Here is a 19,661-nt window from a genome sequence, read left to right on the forward strand (position 1 = left end):
ACTAAATGACTGTGCAAATGAGACAAGCCATATGCTTTTGTTACCTTGTCCCTTATGTTTTCAATCAGTAACCGCCTCGTTAATGAGTTGTTTTAAAGAGACAGTTACAGTAAAGCCACATAGCTACCTCGCTCCACACCAGCATGCTGCCGAACACCACCTGCAGTCCATCAAAGAAGTTCTCCCCGATTACGATGACCATGGCCCCGCCTGTGGTCCAGCCCTCACTGGGGCTGATGGCTTTGATACATGGGGTGGCTGGAGAGGAAGGGCAATAATGTCATTTTAATATAACTTATTGCATCTCTTGGCAATGTATTCAATGTCTGTTTCAGGGTGTCAGCCCTAGACCTTGAGGTTAGCCATTAGTACAGCAGTAGTTAATCAATCAATCAAATGTATTTTAAAAAGCCCTTTTTACATCAACAGTTGTCGCAAAGTGCTTCTACAGATGAAGAAGCACAGTATGAATGTCTACAGTATGAATGTCTACAGTATGAATGTCTACAGTATGAATGTCTACAGTATGAATGTCTACATTATGAATGTGTTCCTGATGTATCTCTGCCCCAGTGCAGGTCGTGTTTTGTCTCTTCTTACCATACTCCATACCGTTCTCCACTGACTCTCCAGGCTCTAGCCTGCGAGCTCTCCGGCCATGTTTGGAGTTATTGTGGACAAACATGTTATCAGACACGGCTAAGACATGGCCGTCTACACTCACAGTGCTGGACAGGACCACCTGAAAGACAGGGGAGGACGGGGAAGAGGAAAAGACATACCATGAGTTTATCTGGGTTTATCTGGGTAACTAAAGTGATATCAGTTCACTTTTTGTGAGATTTGGTTTCCTGCAAAATCCCTTGGCCACAATCCATTTCAACATCCAGCTGATAGGAATATTTCTCAATGGGTAATGTGACAACCCTACTACACTATATCATATTTTTACATCACCGCACCCCTCTCTGTGGCCTCTCCCTTTCTCTCCCCTCCTCTCCCCTCCTGAGACTGTGGTTGGAGTTGTGGTCTGGACCAACAGCCCACAGAGGTTCAGGCCTAATCCCTCACTGACACCAGACATATGGACTGAATCTCCTATTTTTACTGGCCGTTAAAGTAGAGTGTGATATATGGTGGCCCTAATTTGATTCCTGGCCAACAGCATGTGTGTATCCCTACCCTCTCCACGAGAAACATCAGTTCCCCATGGAGGACATGCATACAAAATGTGTGTTCTTGTGTGCTTGCCTTGGGTCTGTGTGTTTAAGAGTGTCCATACTGTATATCTATAGGTGTACATGCAGGAGGGGGTGTTGATGGTGGTGTAGGGTCTATGTCTATGAAGTGCTGAAAGACTAAGCTTTAGACATTTTGAAATAAGCTTTACAATAAGAAAGTGATGTGTAAGGGCAAAGATAAGACAGAATTGTTTCAGAATCCCAGAGCTGCACATGAAGAGACTCTGGAGCACAGATGCTGAGAAGGAAAGAGAGAGAGAAAGCAGATGTGCTTGTAGATGGTTGAGTGGTGAGGAATCTATAGGAAAATAACAGTAAATTATTGATCAAGCACCATAAACAGGCTCCTGTCCAGCTCTAATCACCTTTTAACCTGGAGGTGAGGGCCTCGGAGCGGCCGCCCGCTCATAACTTCTCAGCATGCGTCAAAGCGCAGGAGTTAAAACAAACATGGTGGAAGACAGGGAGAGAGAGAAAAAGGGAGAGGCAGAGAGATCCGGGAGAGAGAGAAGAGAAGAGAGAAGAAAGGAGAAGAGAAGAGGAGCGAGAGAGAGAGAGAGAGAGAGAGAGAGAGAGAGAGAGAAAGACAGACAGACAGGGGCTTCGGTGCTGAAAGACAGCAGAGGAAGTGATGCGGGAGTGTCCCCTGTGACCACTTCCTGGGTCACGGAGCATGACCTCCCCCATCTGGAGCCAATCACTCAATTCTTGACAACTTCCTGAAACACCTCAGCCTATTTCCTGCCCGCCTCCCCCCTTGTCTCTCCCACCCCAGTACACCCTTTTCCCTTCTCTCCCTCTTTGTTTCACTGTAGATTTTTTACTTTCACCTTTAACTTTCCCCTCCATTCCTTCCATTGGGAAATGTCTAAGCAGTGCTTCGGTCTACAGAATGGAGAAATGTGGTCCCAACTATACCTGGGCAGACCCTGAACCAAAAAAATCCCTCTTTGTGAAAGTAGAGCGGAAGGAAAGGTGGGATAGTTTTTATTCTATTTTAGATAACCATAAAATTGCTATTTTCAACATCATATATGCTGCACACACGCTCTCTCTCTCTTTCCCTCTCTCACACGTACACAAACCTCTCTCTCCTACTCTCCATACCTGAAATCTCCTCATGTCCCTTGGGTTTCCTGCTGTCTTCAGACAATTCTGGTTACACTTCAAGAAGAACTTCAAGAAGAACCTGCAGGGGTAAGAGAAAAAAACAGGACAAGTACATAAAAATCATTAACTCAATAGACAAGAAAACATAACATGAACAATGCATTCATTATTTGTTGGCCTGTCAGTCAAGAAGATGCTGATTACTGTTCCGGTCATAGATGCATTATGAACATCTGAGCATTAATCACTGCTGTTTAGTTTAGCATTAGAGTCAATGTTATTACACTTGAAATAAAATGATGAGAATTTGAAATGGAGTCCAGTGAAAACTACTGCTGTGTTTCAAAGTGAACAGGAGACAGTGATGTATGCCAGGGGACTTTGGGGAACATGGTACCCCGCAATGCTGTATTTGAACCCCCACATTAGAACTGTGGTGGAAGAGAGAAAGTGAAACTAGAAAGACAGAGACAGAGTATTTGTATGTACATGTGCACACGTGCATGTTTGAATGAGGCTTGTGTGTGTGTTTTCATATGTATGCGTCTCATTAACTGTGTTTGTGTGTGTGTGTATCTGAGTGAGAGAGTGAGTGAGAGAGTGAGAGAGGGAGAGAGAGAGTATCAGAGTGTAGAAATAGAGATAGCCTCCACTACAGCAGAGAAGAGCAGAGAGAGGGAGCGAGAGCTGGAGAGACTGAAATGAAGCTGGAGAGAGAAGGGGAGGGAGAGACTCCAAATCCCAGGTGTACACAGTTCGGCAACACAGCCCGCTGCCATGGCAACGCAGCTCTGCCGCAATCCCAAAGTCCCCACGCTGATAGGTAAAGACAGAGATGGGAAAGGCAACCACAAGGAACACATTCCGAGAGAGAGAGAGAGAGAGAGAGAGAGAGAGAGAGAGAGAGAGAGAGAGAGAGAGAGAGAGAGAGAGAGAGAGAGAGAGAAAGAGAGAAAGAGAGAGAGAGAGAGAGAGAGAGAGGTGGGGGGGGAGGAAGAGATAGAAAGAGTATAGGCAGGGGAGATGGAGAGGAGGCAGGGGAGATGTAGAGGAGGCAGCGGAGATGGAGAGGAGGCAGGGGAGATGTAGAGGAGGCAGGGGAGATGTAGAGGAGGCAGCGGAGATGGAGAGGAGGCAGGGGAGATGGAGAGGAGGCAGGGGAGATGTAGAGGAGGCAGGGGAGATGTAGAGGAGGCAGCGGAGATGGAGAGGAGGCAGCGGAGATGGAGAGGAGGCAGGGGAGATGTAGAGGAGGCAGGGGAGATGTAGAGGAGGCAGCGGAGATGGAGAGGAGGCAGGGGAGATGGAGAGGAGGCAGGGGAGATGGAGAGGAGGCAGGGGAGATGGAGAGATAGTGGAGGGAGTTGAGGGAGTAAAGAAATGGTCTGAAGAGAAAAAGAGAATGAGAGTGAAATGGGACATGGTGAGATCAGGACAACTGATATATGTGTGTCCATGGATCAGATGCTTTGTCATTTTAGCCACAAATCTGGCCTCAATTTCACTGACACACCCAACGCTGAAATTAAACAAATAACAACAGTGATGAGGGAAAATGATGGGGAGCTTGAGAAGCAGGAACTGGGCAGCCAGTTATCCAATCCCCCCCACATTGTGTACACTGCAAATATAAGTCATGTTAATGGATAGAGTTTGTTTGGCGAGGGACTTTGTATTGCCTCCGCAGCCCAGGACCCTCCAATTCAATAGTAATCTCTCCTTCCCTCTCTCAGCCGCTTTCTCTCTCTTCTTCCATCACTTCCTCCCCTCCTCCCTCGTGAACAAGCCCTTGTTCAGAACGAACGCTTGCTTCCAAAACAGTGTCCAATATTTCTTGATTTGAGCTATTTCAGTGGAGGACAATCAATATTGTTGTTGGCGGAGGATGATTACGATTTATTAGTGAGAGCTCGGACCTCCAACCTCTCCGCTCCTCTACAGTTGGGCTCCGGGTGGATGTGTACAAAAGGCCACATAGCCTCTCCCTCCCTCTAACTACTTCCTCCTCTTTCTATCCCAATCCCCATCTCTCTCTCCATCTTTCACGCCCTCACTCCCCCCTCTCTGTATTTCCCTCCCTTACCTCTCTCTATCCTCTCTCTGTACAGTATCTATCATGCTGTCATGATTTATATGATATGTTACAGTGTGTTATGCTCAGTGTTTGAATCCAGTTGGCTTCACATCGGCTGATGAGGGATATATTGGATAATGTTCTGCTGTTTTGGTCCACTTCTTTTAAACAGTGAGATCCTTCAGTATGTGACTTCTACCCTGATATATGACAGGGAACATTATATTAATTTGCTTCAAGTTCATGTGGGAACTCCCATACAGAAACGCTGTAAAGTAATTTATGACAACATTACCGCAGGCTCCTTTTGTTGGGCTAAATGACCGTGGCCATGGCCCTGCTCTGTCCCAGACACCCTCCTCTCCCTGCCCGGCCACCTGCTCTTTGGATCTCTGGCCACTTCAAGTGCACCCAGCCAGCACTGACCGCTCACTCCAACCAGTCACATTGGTGACTTCACAGCAGGGATGTGTGACATCCCATTAAGGACACATTGTACATGTAACGACAACCCTCTGTGAGATAGGACATGTTCTATGCCGACATTCCCATTGGTCAGTGTGCATTGGTTTCTCCTTTCTTCTGACTTTCACCCATCATTCCCTCACTGTGTTTACTTGTGTAACATCATACACACTTCCATACAACACCCTCCACCACCACCTCTGACCCCCCCCCAAACCCCATTCAGTCAACTTTTCACCCCCCTCAGTTTGGACACACACAGCTGCAAATGCTGAAATTAAAGCGAGACGTTGGTGCATATATTAGCATGCATTAGCCACTTTCCCCTACCCACTTAACATGCAAATCTTCCAGCCCCGTCGCCTCGCACCTTCTGCCACACATTCATTTGCTGAATTATAATTAGACTAATCTTGCATAATTAATAAGAAGTCGAGAACACTCTTTTTTCCCCCTCTATTGTGGTCGCAAAGTTTAATATCGCCATTGTTTGTTTTTGTTTTGGTATTGTAACACGCCCACACACCTCCCCACCCACAGGCTAGAGAAGATGAGGACTTGGAAAACATTGATCTGGATGTCAGAAGGAAACTGTGTGAGCGGAGGAAGGTCCAGGACTTTCATAGGAGAACTCTATTAGCTACACTGTAGATTAGACTCATAGGTATGTAAATACAGCTCTGCTGTATTTGCAGCTCTCTCATACTCAAAGTGGTTATTCCATAACCGTACATAACCATACACAGTCACTGGAACTTATTTTCCATTCCATCATATTTCCCATTCAATCACTATTTAATTTGGAAATAATTTTGTTGGGGGAGGGGTAACTTTTTGTGACTAGTTGAGATGCCAGTTTAATATTTAATGAGCTGTCCAGTTGTCATTAATGTAAATCAAGCTATAACCCCTCCAACTGGTGTTCCCCACTACCCTCCTCAGAGACCCTGATTAGGAAACACAAACAAAAGGTAGGCCCAAGTCTTAAGCCTTGGGATCAATTTCCACACTGGCTCCATGGGGAGTCTGTTTTCCCCTCAGTCTTCCAGTCTGTATCTCTGTCGAGGCCTCCAGATCCCCTTTGTCTGCATCTGCTTCAGTTCCCAAGACTAAACACAGGCCTCACAGCGTGTGGTGAGCAATCCGCAGGGTGACAACTTTCTTAACTAAAACGAGTTCAAAAAAATGAAAGCGTAAGTCATGACACTGCAGTAACAGCAACGTTACAAACTTAACTCTGTAATTGTTTTATTCCTACATGTTCACCTATGCATTGACTTGCCTTCAGACCAAGTTCAGCTTCAGTCAGTCCTATCTAAGGCATCTGTTACATGTAGCTGAGCTGTTACACACTGAGCCGTTACACACTGCTAGAACAAAAGAGCTGTTACACACTGAGCCGTTACACACTGCTAGAACAAAAGAGCTGTTACACACTAAGCCGTTACACACTGAGCCGTTACACACTGCTAGAACAAAAGAGCCGTTACACACTGAGCCATAAAACACTGCTAGAACAAAAGAGCTGTTACACACTGAGCCGTTACACACTGAGCCATAAAACACTGCTAGAACAAAAGAGCTGTTACACACTGAGCCGTTACACACTGAGCCATAAAACACTGCTAGAACAAAAGAGCTGTTACACACTGAGCCGTTACACACTGAGCCATAAAACACTGCTAGAACAAAAGAGCTGTTACACACTGAGCCGTTACACACTGCTAGAACAAAAGAGCTGTTACACACTGAGCCGTTACACACTGCTAGAACAAAAGAGCCGTTACACTCTAAGCCGTTACACACTGAGCTGTTACACACTGCTAGAACAAAAGAGCCGTTACACACTGAGCCGTTACACACTGAGCCGTTACACACTGAGCCGTTACACATTGAGCCGTTACACACTGAGCCGTTACACACTGAGCCGTTACACACTGAGCCGTTACACACTGAGCCGTTACACACTGAGCCGTTACACACTGAGCCGTTACACACTGCTAGAACAAAAGAGCCGTTACACTCTAAGCCGTTACACACTGAGCTGTTACACACTGCTAGAACAAAAGAGCCGTTACACACTGAGCCGTTACACACTGAGCCGTTACACATTGAGCCGTTACACACTGAGCCGTTACACACTGAGCCGTTACACACTGAGCCGTTACACACTGAGCCGTTACACACTGAGCCGTTACACACTGCTAGAACAAAAGAGCCGTTACACACTGAGCCGTTACACACTGAGCCGTTACACACTGAGCCGTTACACACTGAGCCGTTACACACTGAGCCGTTACACACTGAGCCGTTACACACTGAACCGTTACACACTGAGCCGTTACACACTGAGCCGTTACACACTGAACCGTTACACACTGAGCCGTTACACACTGAGCCGTTACACACTGAACCGTTACACACTGAGCCGTTACACACTGAGCCGTTACACACTGAGCCGTTACACACTGCTAGAACAAAAGCTGCACAGGACCCCTAACAATAACTTTTATTGGCATTTATCAACCTTCATTACTACTGACATGAACTGCCATGTCACAGAGACACAACACATCACTCTCTATCTATGCTGATTAGACACAAAGCTGTATCCGTGTCAACAGATCTTTATGCTACAATACATAGATTTATCAGCTATAATACAGGCTGTATAGAGGTCATATGAAGCTCCCACATAACTAGACCAGTTCCTGCAGCCTTGTCTTCCTGTGAGACATCAGTCCTTCTCATGTGAGACTGGTCCTCTAGTTTCGGACATCTGCATTAATGATGACATAATCACATTTCAATAAAAGACTTGGGACAGATTTGAACCATGAGAGCTAGAGAGAGAGGACTAAAATTGAGATAATTTATTCTGACAGGGTGGGCGAGTCTCTGTTCTCTATCTAGGAACACCAATAGACACAGCGGAAAGAAGGAAGGTAGAAAGGAAGGAAGGAAGGAAGGAAGATAGATAACAGGGATGGAGTGACAGGTCAGGAGCATGATAATCCTTCTATCAGTATTTAGACGACAGGCTGAGAGACTGAAGGAAGTAGAGAGGGAAGGTGTGGATAGGTGGTGGGGAAAGACAAGATTGAAAGTGAGAGAGAAGAAGAGAGGGAGAGACAAAAAGAGAAGGAGCGGGAGAGAGAGGGGGGGTAGGGGAGGAAAATTAGGAAAACAGATGTGAGGCATTAAAACATACTGACATGCTGAGGACCTTCTTCTGCCACACTCAAACACCGAGAACAGTAACTCATACACACACGCACACATACACACGCTCACATGTCACATGCAAGCACACAAACATTACATACACACAAACAAACTACAATGAACACAACTTAAACACAACTTAAAATGTATGCACAAAATATGCAAGTATTGGGTCAAGCAAGGTTCATGGCTCCTAGCTATTGGCTGAGTTGTGCATAGGCCAGAGTTGACCTAATCATATTTTACACTGATGCAGAAATCTACAGATGGGTCGTCATGCATCAATGTGTGGATATGCATCCAATGAATAAATGGAATTGGTTGTGGTGAGGGATGGGGGAGTTTTTTTTCTCCATGGGGAGAGTTGGTGAGGAGAGTGACTGGGGAAGAGGGGGCTAGGGAGGAGGTAATAAATACCCCTGGATCCCAGGGTCCCCTGGCAGACTGGAAGCTAGACTGGTCACCAGGGTTAACACCCGGGGCACCCGACCTTTGACACTGCTAATGGGGCACAGAGAACCCTCCACGAACTGATACCCCCTCTGTCGCATACCACCACGGGACCTTTCACACAAGCCTACTAACCCGCCCCCTCATATTTTACAACAGAAATAACACTTAGTCGTGCACTCAACTTTACTTAACATACTTTATATAACTCTCACCTCCTATCACTCACCCTCCCTGTCCAACTGCATCATTTTTTAAAGTAATCAACAACAACAACAACAAAAATATGTTTTTAACTAACCCTTAACAACTTGTTTTAGCAGGGGTTTCTCTTATTTTTGTTAAGTTGTAATGGGTGCACAGCTATGCATTTATGTCCTCTCGAATTTCCAGCAACCCCCACCTTTCCTAATCCCAACCTGTCATAATCTATAATCTGGACCCTGTAAATCTCTCATTGACGCCTTTTTTGATCCAGGGATTAAACCTGTCTTTATGAGTTGACAGTCAGGCATACCAACACCCACCGCCCTACACACTAACAACCATACACTGACATGAGATGGGTACACCAGATCAATGGTGGAGGGTAGGACTCAGATTGGCCTGTTGTATCAAAAATAGCAGTTGGAGGGTAGGACTCAGATTGGCCTGATGTATCAAAATAGCAGCTAGATTCATTGGCGATGTGCCACATAGACTGAAACAGAGCATGGGGAATGAGGACTCTGTTTCTTAAAGTTTGATTGCTGGATTGGATGTGCCCCCATGGCCCCTTCTCCATTTCAGCCCACCCCAGCCTCACCCCTCCGGCCCAGCCCACCCCAGCCTCACCCCTCCGGCCCAGCCCACCCCGTCTCTAAACATGAGAATTGTGTCAAAGCCAAACATTTAAACCACTAGTGCTGATTTATAGAGCTTGGTAGTTCTGTAAAACCACCCGGCTTACCACCTCAAAAGTGCCTCAGCTGAGGCGAGGCTGTGAGGTGAGAGGAGAGGGGGGATAAGGGGGGGGGGGGTTATAGAGGGACAGGTATGGGGGCTCATGGACCCTCCTGATAAGTGTGAATGTGTACTTTTTGAACAATGCAACTCGTTGATCTTAAAATTACTTTACAACTTCACTGCTGGCATGATGCTATTATTCTAATCGTTTAAATAGTTGAAAGTTATGTTCCATTAACCAACACTTGGCATAATAACGAAGGCTAGAGAGAGTAATAGGTATATGGATCTATGAATGGACAGACTGACAGACAAATACACAGAGATCCAGCAGGAGAGGATAGGGAATATACCTCCATCAATGGCCTGACCTTTCCCAGCATGCTTTGAGAGTCCTATGGGATGAAGATTTAAAATACCCAAACTGTCACACTGGATTGAGCAGCCCATTGTGCATGGACAGGTCTCATACATACCAATACAGACCTTTCCAATCCCCACACTACACCGGTGACACAAAACTGGCAGCTCTAAATGAGGCAGCATGAATAAACACCAAACATAACATAAAGCTTCTACAGAACAGCAATATGGGCACATACTATATTGTGTCAAATAAATGTCAAAATGCAAAAGTTTTCCACAGAAATGTGTCATGTGCTCCCTCTAATACACGTAACAATTATTCCAGGATACTGAGTCTTCCTTACTAACACTGACAAAACGTATAGGCTATTATCAGCTGATAATCACCTTTGTAGTATTAAATATACCCACATACCACAGCACCTCCCAAACCTTCCTCAGAGAGGAACAAAGACAGAGGGATGGACGCTAGAGAGGAGAGAGGAGAGAAGCAACAACAGAATGAGAAGAGATGTCTTCTTAATTAGCCAGTAATGATAAGATCTGACAAACAACATCTGTTTCCAGAGAGAGAGGGAAGAAGAGGGGGGAGGAATGAGAGGGTGGGAAAGAGAGAGGTTGGGAGAGAGGGATAGGAGGGAGGAATAGAGAGAGGCAACTAGCTAAAGAAACCTGTGAAGGCAAGACAAGAGGGACCTGCTTGTATAAAGGAGTGGGGGGGACAGGAGGTGGATGTGTAAAAGATAGAATGCTGTGTAGCGTGACACTATAGAAAAACGAAGGAAGGAAGGAATGAAGTAAAACTAAAAAGAGAGAGAGAGACAGACAGACAGGAGAAGATAATTCTGACAGGGTTGAGAGAATCTAGGAACCAGGACGAAAATAACAGAGCGAAAGGGGGAAAATAATTATCAAAATGAAGAGAGCAGGCAGACAGAGAGAGACAGACAGACAGACAGACAGACAGACAGACAGGCAGGCAGGCAGGCAGGCAGGCAGGCAGGCAGGCAGGCAGAGGGTTGGACTGGAAAATGGCACATGAGGGAGGGAAGGAGAGGTGGAACGTGTGAAGAGATGGGTATGGAATCACTCAGAGGTCCAGGGTGCTGTAATTTACTGTCCGTAGCTAATCCACAGCAAATGTGTGGAGCTGAGGAGAGGAGCGGGAGGGAAGGAGAAGAGTGACGGAACAAGAAAGAGGAAAGGGGGACTGTTGGGCGCTCGGCATGCACGCTGGGAGGCTGTCAGCACATCACCCCCTGCCCTTAGCCCTGACGGATTCATCAGGACATACACACACCATAAAACACACACCATAAAACATCTGAATTGTTTTGTTTGTTTTCCACTAAACTAATATCAGAGGAATGCATTTGCAGACATTTGTTGCTCAAAGGGCAATTAGATTTTACAGAAATATGCAAGCTGCCTCAAATGCACCATTCTTAATAGCAAGATGTTCTACCTACACTATGACCACACTGCAGCAGGCATGCACATCTAATACTTCCCTCTGTACTGAAATACATATTTTGTGTTTGCATGTTTGAGCGGTGAGTAGGGGTGTATGTGAATGTTTTGCTGTGAGGCAGTTTGAGGGGTGAGTAGGGGTGTATGTGAATGTCTTGCTGTGAGGCAGTTTGAGGGGTGAGTAGGAGTGTATGTGAATGTTTTGCTGTAAGGCAGTTTGAGGGGTGAGTAGGGGTGTATGTGAATGTTTTGCTGTAAGGCAGTTTGAGGGGTGAGTAGGGGTGTATGTGAACGTTTTGCTGTAAGGCAGTTTGAGGGGTGAGTATGTGAATGTTTTGCTGTGAGGCAGTTTGAGGGGTAAGTAGGGGTGTATGTGAATGTTTTGCTGTGAGGCAGTTTGAGGGGTAAGTAGGGGTGTATGTGAATGTTTTGCTGTAAGGCAGTTTGAGGGGTGAGTAGGGGTGTATGTGAATGTTTTGCTGTAAGGCAGTTTGAGGGGTAAGTAGGGGTGTATGTGAATGTTTTGATGTGAGGCAGTTTGAGGGGTGAGTAGGGGTGTATGTGAATATCTTGCTGTGAGGCAGTTTGAGGGGTGAGTAGGGGTGTATGTGAATGTTTTGCTGTGAGGCAGTTTGAGGGGTAAGTAGGGGTGTATGTGAATGTTTTGCTGTGAGGCAGTTTGAGGGGTGAGTAGGGGTGTATGTGAATGTCTTGCTGTGAGGCAGTTTGAGGGGTGAGTAGGGGTGTATGTGAATGTTTTGCTGTGAGGCAGTTTGAGGGGTAAGTAGGGGTGTATGTGAATGTTTTGCTGTGAGGCAGTTTGAGGGGTGAGTAGGGGTGTATGTGAATGTTTTGCTGTAAGGCAGTTTGAGGGGTAAGTAGGGGTGTATGTGAATGTCTTGCTGTGAGGCAGTTTGAGGGGTGAATGTGAATGTTTTGCTGTAAGGCATTTTGAGGGGTGAGTAGGGGTGTATGTGAATGTCTTGCTGTGAGGCAGTTTGAGGGGTGAGTAGGGGTGTATGTGAATGTTTTGCTGTGAGGCAGTTTGAGGGGTGAGTAGGGGTGTATGTGAATGTTTTGCTGTGAGGCAGTTTGAGGGGTGAGTAGGGGTGTATGTGAATGTTTTGCTGTGAGGCAGTTTGGGGGGTGAGTAGGGGTGTATGTGAATGTTTTGCTGTGAGGCAGTTTGAGGGGTGAGAGGGAGTACACCGTAGAGGATGGGGGAAAATCAGGGAAATCCGAGTACTTCCTGGGAAATAAATTCTGTCCAGATTCCTAACAGACAAACAAACAAACAGACAAACTGGGTCCAGGCCAGCACCGGGGGCATTGTTAAGTCATTAGTGAAATTTAAGACATATTTATGTTTATTTATTTTCCCTTTTGTACTTTAACTATTTGCACATTATAACACTGTATATAGACATAATATGACATTTGAAATGTCTTTATTCTTTTCAAACTTTTGTGAGAGTAAAGTTTACTGTACATTTTTTATTGTTTATTTCACTTTTGTTTATTATCTTTTTCACTTGCTTTGGCAATGTAAACATCCGTTTCCCATGCCAATAAATCCCCTTAAATTGAAATTGAATTGAAATGTAAGACCTTTATAGGGGGGGAGCTGACTGACCCCCTATCCATCCCCCACACCCACTCTGCTCCACCCCTACCCACCAGCATGCAGCCAAAGAAAACAGCCCCTGTTCCTAAACACCAGTGCTAACTGGCCTCTGACTCTGGCCTTTGACACACACGTACGCTCACACACATTCACGCCTGCTGGGAGGCTGCAGGCACACACACACACACATCCATGTACACACAAACCCACACTCACTATCTCAAATACTCTCTAAAATAAATCAAGTGCCCCCCACTTAATCTCCACACCGCTCTACCAAAGGTGAAACCTGTTAGTGGCCAGACAAATAGGAAGTGTCTTTCCTCTTGCTCCCTCTCTCCCTGTAACACAATGCCCAGCCCCAGACACCATTTTGAGCGCTATGAGCCCCCCCCCCTGCCTACCCCTGTCATTCTCCCACATTAGCCCATTTGCAGTCCATTCCCATTTCCTGTCATAGCATTTCTCTGCTGCGCTCTGTTTCCGACTGCCCCCTCTGTGCGCCCTCCCTGAGAAAACAACTCAGGCCTGTTCTGAGTGTTAGGGTTTAAGGCCCGACAACCAACCTAACGCAGCCCCGTACAGCCCAACGCAACCCCGTGCAGGCCAACGCAGCCCCGTACAGCCCAACGCAACCCCGTGCAGGCCAACGCAGCCCCGTGCAGCCCAACGCAGCCCCATGCAGCCCAACGCATCCAGAGGTTACAACACATTCCGGTCATCTAATCTGCCACTCATGGTTCACTTCCTGTCTGTATTTAAGTCGTGGGTCTTCCTGGTTCACATGAGACAACCTCCCCAAACATCACAAAATATCTTCTGACTCTTTTTCTACCATTTGACTCTGAATATATTTCTCTCTCTCTGTGTTTCTTACAAGCAGTACCTGTCAGTGAGTATTTGATATTCCAGACAGTGGCACCCTCTCCCTATGTCTGTCTGTCATTCTCCTCCTCTCATTGAGTGTGTGTGTGCCTCCTGGGAGGAGGTGTCCCCCCACTCCTGTGCCAGCTGCTCCAACTGGTCTAGCCTGTGCTGTTGTGTGCAGTGGAGCCGCTGGGCCCTGTCTCTGTCTCCACTCACTGCCTGTCCCCTGCCTGAAGGGGATCCCTGACAGTGGGTCTGGAGGGACACTACCAGCCACCAGGGAGACGCCTGTGACAGGGAAGTGAAGGGACTGGATTGTGTGTGTGTGTGTGTGTGTGTGTGTGTGTGTGTGTGTGTGTGTGTGTGTGTGTGTGTGTGTGTGTGTGTGTGTGTGTGTGTGTGTGTGTGTGTGTGTGTGTGTGTGTGTGTGTGTGTGTGTGTGTGTGTGTGTGTGCGTGCGTGCGTGCGTGCGTGCGTGCGTGCGTGCGTGCGTGCGTGCGTGCGTGCGTGCGTGCGTGCGTGCGTGCGTGCGTGCGTGCGTGCGTGCGTGCGTGCGCGCGTGTGTGGCTTTAAAGACAATACAAATGTGTGGCAGTGATTATGACAATGTACAAAATCAGCATCTAGGTAGATTGTGCCTGTAGCTACAGTTGGCTCAGGGAGTGCCTGTGGGAGATGTATATGTTTTGGCTACCAGAACGGGTACGCTTAGGGCCAGACGTAGTGGAGATGAGCCTGTATGGACGGCGTGTCATGCTATTGATCTGTGTAATTCAGATGCAGGGATCCTCTGTGGGTGGTGGTGGTGGTAGTGGTAGTGGTGGTGGTGGTGGTGGTGGTTTGTAGTGGTGGTTGGTAGTGGTGGTGGTGGTGGTGGTTGGTAGTGGTGGTTGGTAGTGGTGGTTGGTAGTGGTGGTGATGGTGGTGGTGGTGGTGGTGGTGGTGGTGGTGGTGGTGGTGGTGGTGGTGGTGGTGGTTGGTAGTGGTTGGTAGTGGTGGTAGTGGTGATGGTGGTGGTTTGTAGTGGTGGTGGTGGTTGGTGGTTGGTGGTTGGTGGTTGGTGGTTGGTGGTTGGTGGTTGGTGGTTGGTGGTTGGTGGTTGGTGGTGGTGGTTGGTGGTTGGTGGTGAGGGTGCCTGTTAACTAGGATCTCCACCCTGACATGCACTGCTGCTGGTGACCATGACATCCACATGTAAAGGAGATACAGATTCTGTGATTATGAGAAACAATCTTTAAAACGGACACTATTTACATCTACAATAGCACATCTGATGAAGTAACAGTGCTGTTCGGCTGCTACTGAGTATGCATCTGGGAGAGGGTAGTAATTCGACCCCCTGACACTATCCAAATAATGGTTTCCATTTCCATTTTTTGGGCCAATTGTTTAATGTTCCTTTCCAAAAGCCCTGCTCCCTCCATGTTCCCGGGGGCTCTGCTGAGAGAGGTGGGTGATGTTCCCCTCTATTAAAATTACAGTGAGAGGCTAACGAGGATAGCTCGCACACGGAGCAGGGACGTGCCAACACAGACATACAGTAACTCAGAACGGCACAGAGGCAGCACACAGAGGCAGCACACAGAGGCAGCACACAGAAGCAGCACACAGAGACAACACACAGAGACAACACACAGAGGCAGCACACAGAGGCAGCACACAGAGACAACACACAGAGGCAGCACACAGAGGCAGCACACAGAGGCAGCACACAGAGGCAGCACACAGAGGCAGCACACAGAGGCAGCACACAGAGACAGCACACAGAGACAACACACAGAGACAACACTCAGAGACAACACACAGAGACAACACACAGAGACAACAACCAGAGACAACACACAGAGACAACACACAGAGGCAGGAGATAAAACCATGTGTTCATAACTATCACCCAAACAAATCCTACTTACAGGGGAAAGTAAGTGAGAAAAAAGGACAGAGAGGAGGAAAGAAGGGAGTGAGAGAGACGTACAGGCAGTCACAGGCAGAGACAGACAGAAAATAAAATTCAGACAGATGGTTAAACAATCCCTTAGAGACGTGGTGGTTAAAGAAGGGCATTCACATACAAATTTATGAAAAATTATATCTGAATGCTTTATTGTCAAACTGTCCAGACAGACTAAATCCGTAAAGATCCATGAAGATGCCTCTAGTTTTATTGCACCAGAGGACAGAGACAGACGGATGTTAGACTACACTGTGCTGTTCCACAGACACATACTGTACGTTCTCACAGTGGAAACTAGCTATGTCTACAGGGATCGATTCCAACAGATAACATGTGCAAAACATTTACTGAAATAATCCTCATCCAACTGAAGACATTAGAAATTGACACAAATGCTTTTCAGGAAGTTAATGTTGTGGATATTGATTCAGAGCAAATGTGTGCACACTTTCATTCACTGCTATGTGAAGGCAAGTTAAAAACAGCCAAACGAGCACATAGCTAGAATCAGGAGTACAAGATCAGTACGGTCTGTTAAACAAGATGAAGAGCAATGGATTCCTATTAGGGTCGACTACCTGAAGTCAAGTCTTCGGAAAGGAAGCTGTAGCTCTTTCCTGCAGTCAATGACCAAAAGCACCCTCTTTGGCTTCATGGATGGAATGTTATTCTTTTTTTTTTTTAATTTACGGAAGAAAATCCGGTGTTTCTATGTCAAACTGTTTTGTTATATTTCTTTCTTCTGTGATGTATATAAAGTGTAATATTGGGATGCAAACTCAAAATTGAATACATTTCAACTCTATATCTGACATCGTACAGGTGTCTTCCTTTTTTAAGCCCATAACCATGTGTGTGACGAGTATACTTTTGTTTGAAAGTAGATTTACCCCACTGCAGTAAAAGGCTAATCACATCTCTAAAAGTGGGCTTTACCATAACCACCACTGCCTCCTATAATAAGTACTTAACAGTTAGAATTATTAACACATAGGAAAGGATTTGTCTTGTCTAATTAGCTAGGCTTCCATCCAATTGGCAACAGATTTTCTTCAGAATATAAAAAAATCTACATAAAAACAATATGCGCATTTTGCCACTAGAGGTGTGTTTCCATCAGATTGACTTGTTGCAGATAAAAGTCTGTGCATGATGACGTAATGCACATTAAAATCCCTTTTTGCAGTTAAATGAATTTCCATCACATTTTCAACTCTACTGATGCGTTATATAGTGTGTGCCCACTCTGGTATTGGCACGTGCGCTATAGCCAACAGCTCGCTGATACAGTGCGGGTATAGCCTACAATATGAGATGATTATGATTGTATTTGTTAAATGACAGCCAAGCATCGATGATCATGTCTCCAGAATAAGACCCTCGATATTTATTGGAAAGGAGCATCAAACTCATCACAGTGACCTTTCACCTCCCTGTGAAGTTCATCATTATTTATTTAATATGTAGCCTAATAAACGGCATGCTTTCCCAACGAGTCGTAGTGGGAGGACCACACAACATGTCATCCCGTGACTCCATGTTTACTTCGATTTGATGGTTCTTATATCAATATTGGCGCATAAAAGCTTTTCCACTGACAATTCTTGCACAATTAATTGTACAGACACAAAAAGTTCCCACTGTCTATCGTATTTCGTTTTGTCGATATTTGGTACGTTTACAAACAAAAGTTCTGTTTCCATCAGACCTGTAATGAAAGTTGAATCCGACATGTACTTTACTCGCATAAAAAGGTTAGATTGAAACCTGATTTGTGATGAGAAAATAACTTACTTGAAAGATTTTGTATGTTCTAGTTGACAGAAAGGAAAACTCTACTGTATCTCTACCTTTCATTCAGTCCTTGTGAAATGGCTTTTCATTTTGAAAGGGGGAAGGGAAAAGTAATATTGACCAAATGTGAAAATTCCCATTGATTATTCCTGTTTCCTCAAAGTACCATCTTGTTAAAAAGACCCCTCCTGAAAACACTATAAATTAGTGAGATGGTGCTTGCCATTGATCCCCTCTCCTCCCCTGCCTCCCCTCTCCTCCAATCTCCTCCCCTGCCTCCCCTCTCCTTCACTCTTCTCCCCTGCCTCCCCTCTCCTCCACTCTCCTCCCCTGCCTCCCCTCTCCTTCACTCTTCTCCCCTGCCTCCCCTCTCCTCCACTCTTCTCCCCTGCCTCCCCCACTCTTCTCCCCTGCCTCCCCTCCCCTCTCCTCCACTCTTCTCCCCTGCCTTCCCTCTCCTCCACTCTTCTCCCCTGCCTCTCCTCTCCTCCTCTCCTCTTCTCCCCTGCCTCCACTCTTCTCCCCTGCCTCCCCTCTCCTCTCCTCTCCTCATCTGCCTCCCCTCTCCTCCACTCTTCTCTCCTGCCTTACGATGGATCCTCCATGATTTCCTTATGACCATCTATTGATTCCAACCTCCTAGCCAAATATAAAACCACACTTGTACACTCCAACCCTGACTGGTCCCACTAACCAACCCACACTTCCCATTCCTACAAACTCGAGCACCAATACTGACTCTCTGCCTGTCTCTGTTGTAAAGCATGCTCCTCTAGACTCTCTGCCTGTCTCTGTTGTAAAGCATGCTCCTCTAGACTCTCTGCCTGTCTCTGTTGTAAAGCATGCTCCTCTAGACTCTCTGCCTGTCTCTGTTGTAAAGCATGCTCCTCTAGACTCTCTGCCTGTCTCTGTTGTAAAGCATGCTCCTCTAGACTCTCTGCCTGTCTCTGTTGTAAAGCATGCTCCTCTAGACTCTCTGCCTGTCTCTGTTGTAAAGCATGCTCCTCTAGACTCTCTGCCTGTCTCTGTTGTAAAGCATGCTCCTCTAGACTCTCTGCCTGTCTCTGTTGTAAAGCATGCTCCTCTAGACTCTCTGCCTGTCTCTGTTGTAAAGCATGCTCCTCTAGACTCTCTGCCTGTCTCTGTTGTAAAGCATGCTCCTCTAGACTCTCTGCCTGTCTCTGTTGTAAAGCATGCTCCTCTAGACTCTCTGCCTGTCTCTGTTGTAAAGCATGCTCCTCTAGACTCTCTGCCTGTCTCTGTTGTAAAGCATGCTCCTCTAGACTCTCTGCCTGTCTCTGTTGTAAAGCATGCTCCTCTAGACTCTCTGCCTGTCTCTGTTGTAAAGCATGCTCCTCTAGACTCTCTGCCTGTCTCTGTTGTAAAGCATGCTCCTCTAGACTCTCTGCCTGTCTCTGTTGTAAAGCATGCTCCTCTAGACTCTCTGCCTGTCTCTGTTGTAAAGCATGCTCCTCTAGAAATACAGAGGCTAGCACTTTCTAAAGGTCAGGGGTCATCTGACAGTAATGCCACTGTTAACTGACCTGTCTGTCTCTGAACAGAGGGTAGAGGGAGAACTCCTTAACTAAATGGAGGGAAGGACACAGACAGGGATACTGTATGTTCTAGTATTCTCAAGTTAGACAAGCTCTGAAAATATCAAAGCCAGACAATGCAAAAGCAAGGCTTGTAAAAACAGAATATCGAAGTATGGAGTGATGTAGCCATACTGTAAAAGAAAATACAATGAGTTATCTTTGAAACAGATCCTTCAGTCACTTGAGATTCAGTCAACAACAGGGCACATGTGTGGATGTAATCCATTAAGATTTGAAATGGGCAAGACAGAGGAATCAATCAATCAGTCAATCAATCAGTCAAAGACCATTGACATCTTTGAAACAGAGGTTCCCTTCAATTTGCAAAAGTAAGAATGTCAGTGAGTGAGTGACAGATTGAACAATACCACGACTAGTAGACGCTGCAAGCAATATGACATGATCAGTGTTTTACTCTGAATAAGAGCCCGACACAAGGGCGTCTTTAAGAGTAATCTCCCCCTTCTGACTAACCCCC

General features: G+C 46.2%; 1 protein-coding gene across 3 annotated transcripts in view; it reads right to left on the reverse strand.

The window, feature by feature from the left end:
• The window catches only part of LOC139545351 (transcription factor COE2-like), a 36,109-nt gene that overhangs the window by 3,607 nt on the left and 12,841 nt on the right, over positions 1-19,661 (reverse strand). For all 3 annotated transcript variants that reach the window (XM_071353043.1, XM_071353045.1, XM_071353042.1), the window contains exons 7-9: positions 2,349-2,430; positions 601-742; positions 128-258 (exon numbers count right to left, since the gene is read on the reverse strand). In XM_071353043.1, the coding sequence (XP_071209144.1) occupies positions 128-258; positions 601-742; positions 2,349-2,430 (355 nt within the window). The remainder of the gene's footprint in view (positions 1-127; positions 259-600; positions 743-2,348; positions 2,431-19,661) is intronic.

The sequence above is a fragment of the Salvelinus alpinus genome, chromosome 19, assembly GCF_045679555.1.
Source record: "Salvelinus alpinus chromosome 19, SLU_Salpinus.1, whole genome shotgun sequence".
Lineage (NCBI taxonomy): Eukaryota > Metazoa > Chordata > Actinopteri > Salmoniformes > Salmonidae > Salvelinus > Salvelinus alpinus.